The sequence below is a fragment of the Labeo rohita genome, unplaced genomic scaffold, assembly GCF_022985175.1.
Source record: "Labeo rohita strain BAU-BD-2019 unplaced genomic scaffold, IGBB_LRoh.1.0 scaffold_108, whole genome shotgun sequence".
Lineage (NCBI taxonomy): Eukaryota > Metazoa > Chordata > Actinopteri > Cypriniformes > Cyprinidae > Labeo > Labeo rohita.
Window position 1 is genome coordinate 42,714 of NW_026127208.1, and position 4,787 is coordinate 47,500.

Here is a 4,787-nt window from a genome sequence, read left to right on the forward strand (position 1 = left end):
GATTGGAAACACACTCACTGTCAGTCAGTCGCTCTGCTGTTACATCCATAAAAAAGTCAACCCTGCAAACTCTGCAAAATGTTAATAATTTGATCAAAATAAGAGGGATTATTTTTTTATTTAGTGCTCTCCTGAATAAGATATTTGACAAGAAAAGGGTTAGGGTTATCTGAAAATAATCACCTAATATATGTGTGTGCACTGTGTGTAATTATTATGTATATATAAGTACACACAAATGAATGTACATATTTAAGAGAAATATGGTATGTACAAAATATTTGTATTTATATATATAATAAAAATTTATATAAAAATAATAATACAAATATATAATTGTAAATATATCTTAAACATATACATGAATGTGTTTGTATTTATATATACATAATAATTACACACACATATTAGTAAAACCCAAACTTTTTTGTCTGCGATTAATCGCGATTAATCTAAGAATAAGTTATTTACATATAGTCCACAAGACAAAATAATAGCTGAAGTTCTAAAAAAAAAAAAAAAAAAAAAAGCCTGTTCATAAGTTTGCTTCTATGTTAGGTTATATGTATTCATGTCAAGTTTTGCAGATTCTGCAAGGTGCATGTAAACCTTTGACCACAGCTGTAAACACTTGTTTCTACAACACATTCTCTGCCCTCAAAAGCGCTTTATGTGAGTGTTGTCATTTGTCACTCAGTAAAGCACATTCACACACAGACTCAGTGTGTTGCTTTGGCCTGTAATGATTCACCACAGCAGTGCTCACATCAGCCTCTGTTTCTCTTGATGAGCCGAGATTCAGTTGTTAAAAATAAATAAATAAAAAAAAAAATCCCTTTTTTTAACACTGAGGTGTAAACGTCGGATTGGGAGAGTATTTTCAGGAGGAGCCTGTCAGAGTCAAACTTGTCTTAAATTTTGTTCATTCTGTAAAGGACGTTTTTATTGCTTCTAATAGTTTTTCTTGCCCCTTTAAAAAATAAACTCGTGCTGAATTGAAACACGTGCTATGTGTGTTTGTCGGCAATAAAATAAATGCTCGTGTATTCGACAGAATAAAATCCCACAGAAGTAGGAAATAAAACGTTCCCTAAACATTACACGACGAAGGGATCGGGCTGTAGTGTTTAAGGAGGAAGAAGACGAGGGAAGAGGTGTTTCTCCAGGCCCTTTCTCCTCTTTCATTATTTATTTCCTTATTAACTGCGATCAAAACATTGATGGTCGATCATCCGCCGCTGAGCTCGAGACCCGCGGAATATCGTGCAGTATTTCACGTCGGTGAGTGCGTGTGTCGCGATGGCTCGCCCACGGCCCCGGGAATATAAAGCTGGAGATTTGGTTTTCGCCAAGATGAAGGGATACCCGCACTGGCCGGCGAGGGTGAGTACGAGCAGTAGCCGAGCGGAGCGGCGGGGAGGCCGGTTACCGGACCGGAGAGCGCCCGCTGCACACACGCCCCCCGCGGGCTCGAGCGGCTCCATCTGCGTGCAAATAAGGGTCAAAACGGAGCGAAAGGGATCTTAATGCATCTTAAGGCGTCGCGAAAAGCCTCCGACGCGCGGATCGTTAGCGCGAAAGTGTGTTTTTGTGTGTGTAGCGTGAAACGATCCGCTCGTTCTCGTCGTTCGGGGCTCTGCGTTGTTTTGGACGTTTATGGAGCGTCTGAGTCTCGGGTCGGGTTCGGGGTGGTTCGGGTGTGTGTTGGGTCTGTTTGTGGTGTGTTTGTGCCGCTGATGTTGTTATTGGGGGAGCAGCTGTTCCTCCTCTGGGCCGTGAAGCGGCCGCTCGGCCCGCGCGGGACCGGAACAGAAACCATTTCATTCAGAACCGCCTGAATGACGTTCAGCTGAACCGAACTCGAAGTCGAACCCGCGTCGGTGCGAAGTGAACCGTTACGTTCCGTGCGGTGGGTGTGTGTGTGTGAGATGATCTGGGCCCGGAACAGCGCTTTAGTTTCAGCTTTACTTCAAAACCTGCCCACCATGTTCTGAGATCAGGGCTCTTATAGTTCGGGAAGTGGTTCTTCGAGTCTCACAGCAAGGTGCTCTTTAAAAAAAAAAAAAAAACGAGCGGCCAAAGATGTAAGATGTCTATAATGTCAAATGCATGGGTAAAACAGGATCAGAGCTGATGTTAGAGTTCATGGATAAAAACCCGTTTACAGTAATGTTCCTGATCGATGTGAGAGTTTGGCACTGAACTGTCTGTTTCCTCCTGATCCTTCTAGATCGATGAGCTGCCAGAGGGAGCCGTGAAGCCACCAGCTAATAAATACCCCATCTTCTTCTTTGGGACCCATGAGACGTAAGTCATGTGTGTGTGTGTGTGTGTGTGTGTGTGTGATTCAGCGATACGGTCCTGTGTGTGAATGACGGACGTATAAACCGCCCGTAATCAGGCAGCATGTGTGTCTCCTGCCGTCCCGCAGTGCCTTCCTGGGCCCTAAAGACCTGCTGCCCTACAAGGAATACAAAGACAAGTTTGGCAAGTCAAACAAGAGAAAAGGATTTAATGAAGGCCTGTGGGAAATTGAAAACAACCCTGGTGTCAAATTCACTGGTTACCAGGTGAGTATGGCACTAATAAATGAGCTCGGACGAGCACGAGTAACCCTAACCCTAAACCTGTGCCTTCAGGTCATGCAGCAGCAGAGCTCGTCTGAGACGGAAGGGGAAGGTGGGAACGCGGCCGACGCCAGCAGCGAGGGCGATTCGGCGGGCGAGGAAGAGGAGGGCAAGGTGAAGAGTGACAAGGTCGGATCCAAACGGAAAAAAAGCGCATCCTCAAAGGTACCCGAACTGCTTCCTAACTGATTTCTGTTTCATGTCAAGATATTTTTTTACCTTTGTAGCATTTCTCAGAATCGTGTGAACAGCTTAAGGCGACTGGGGCAAAAACGAAACTCCGTCGGGTGTTTAGGTACCGGAGAGAACACAGGGACCGGATTCATCATCCGGCACATACGGCACATGTGATCTAGTTAGGGAGTCTGTGTAACTCAAGTCGTGTGTTCACTGAAAATACGAACTGATCCGGCTGTGCTGAGGATGAATATGTTCAGTTGAGTCTGTGCTAAAGGTCACTTCAGTCTCCAGGTCAGTAGGGGGCAGAATATGCCACAGCGTTACAGTGAACACATCACACTGAGTGTTTGAGATCAGGGAGATCTCTCTATTTCACCCTAATGAGGCACACCTAAACCCTCCTCCTGCGTCGAAGCAGCACACGAAGCGCATGTGCCGAGCGCCGAACGCTTCCGTTCCTCTCGCTGGGCCCTCGCTTAGCAACAGCTGTTGCCTAGCAACAGAGTCCCGCACGTTCATACACGTAGTGAAGGTTTAGTGCGGCGGCGTGACGCAGGACGGCGATATCAGCCTGTTTTCACTCTGACGTTCTTCTAGATGTCGTCCAAGCTGTCCAGGAAGGGTTTGGATGAAGATCTGGAGAAGGATGGGAAAGACGAGCAGAAGAGCGGATCAGAGGCTGGTGACCATGACAACAACATCCAGAACTCTTCAGACAAGACGTGCAGTCAAGGGGTAGGAGCAGACCGCGTTTAATTAGCATGTGAAGATCTTCTGTTCATCTGATGTTCACATATAACCACGTTATACTTCATAGATACACAGTAAGAATGATTTCATGAGATAATTGCATGGAAATTACTAAAACGTAAGTGCTAAAACCACTTAAAACACCAGAGCGCTGTGTGAGTTGCTGCTGTGAGCGTCTGATGGTTAAATGTGCAGTCGACGCTGTCAGCGAGTGTGTGACGAACGTGAAACGCTGAATGAAGTCCATGTGTCACAGCAGATCCAGTGTGTTTGACGGCCGCTTTTCTCTCTTTCGGCAGAATCTGTCGCTCCGGGAGGATCACTAGACGTTCTTCGGACGACGGCTCATGACGCCAACGTGTGATATTGTAAATGCATCTTATTTACGCCGATCGCTTGCAAACTCCCACACATTATTATCCGGTTCAGTCTAACACACGTACAGTGAGAGAAAACCACAACATCCAGGAGTCACACACACACACAGACGACCATCATTCCTTTCTGCTGTTTTGATTTTAGAGGTTTTGCTTTAACCTCGAGCACCGAAGCATTCAGATCTCACAGTCATTCCTCTCGTGCCGCTCATTAACGCGTGTCGTGCTAGACGTTTCTTTCTTTTGCGATGACCTACAGCGCGTTCGTTCAGACATTCGTCCGTCAAACAACTCGGCCATCTTTCATGCTTTTACGTAATTGGAGAAAAAAAGAGCGGAAACCATAGAATCCGTATGAAGTATCGTGCACAAACAGAGCTGCGTGCTGTAACTCCATATTATTATTATTATTATTATTATTATTATTATTATTATTATTATCTCTGTACATTTGATTTGGGTGTAGATTCTAGGAGCTCTGTACTATTATCCCAGCGCTAGAGGTACCGCTCATCTTTTTAAGACGTGAAATATCTGTTTGTGTGTCGGTGGGTTGGTTGTTTTCTAGCCTTTCTAGTGGCATGCTGGCTTCTGTTCTCATTCCGTAGTTCCCGTTCCGTTCTGATGATGTTCTCCCATCCGTCCGTTTCGTCAGACGGCGCTGATCCTGTCCTCTTCCCGACGGAAACACGCCCTCGATTTCTTACGTTTTGATTCCTTCTCTTTGTTTATATAAAGAATATATTCTATTTATTTTTGATGATAGTAGATGACACATCTGTGGTAAATTCGCACTCACCAATGTGGTTTTCATTTTGTTTGATTTTTTTATTGCCCTAGTACATGTTGCATT

General features: G+C 44.9%; 1 protein-coding gene across 1 annotated transcript in view; it reads left to right on the plus strand.

Moving 5' to 3' along the window:
• The first annotated feature begins 964 nt into the window (after window positions 1-964).
• The window catches only part of hdgfl3 (HDGF like 3), a 3,903-nt gene continuing 80 nt past the window's right edge, over window positions 965-4,787 (plus strand). The window contains exons 1-6 of the mRNA XM_051100735.1: window positions 965-1,383; window positions 2,231-2,307; window positions 2,432-2,570; window positions 2,640-2,792; window positions 3,405-3,542; window positions 3,857-4,787. The exon at window positions 3,857-4,787 is cut by the window's right edge and continues 80 nt beyond it. Coding sequence (XP_050956692.1) covers window positions 1,300-1,383; window positions 2,231-2,307; window positions 2,432-2,570; window positions 2,640-2,792; window positions 3,405-3,542; window positions 3,857-3,883 — 618 coding nt within the window. The 5' untranslated portion in view covers window positions 965-1,299 and the 3' untranslated portion in view covers window positions 3,884-4,787. The remainder of the gene's footprint in view (window positions 1,384-2,230; window positions 2,308-2,431; window positions 2,571-2,639; window positions 2,793-3,404; window positions 3,543-3,856) is intronic.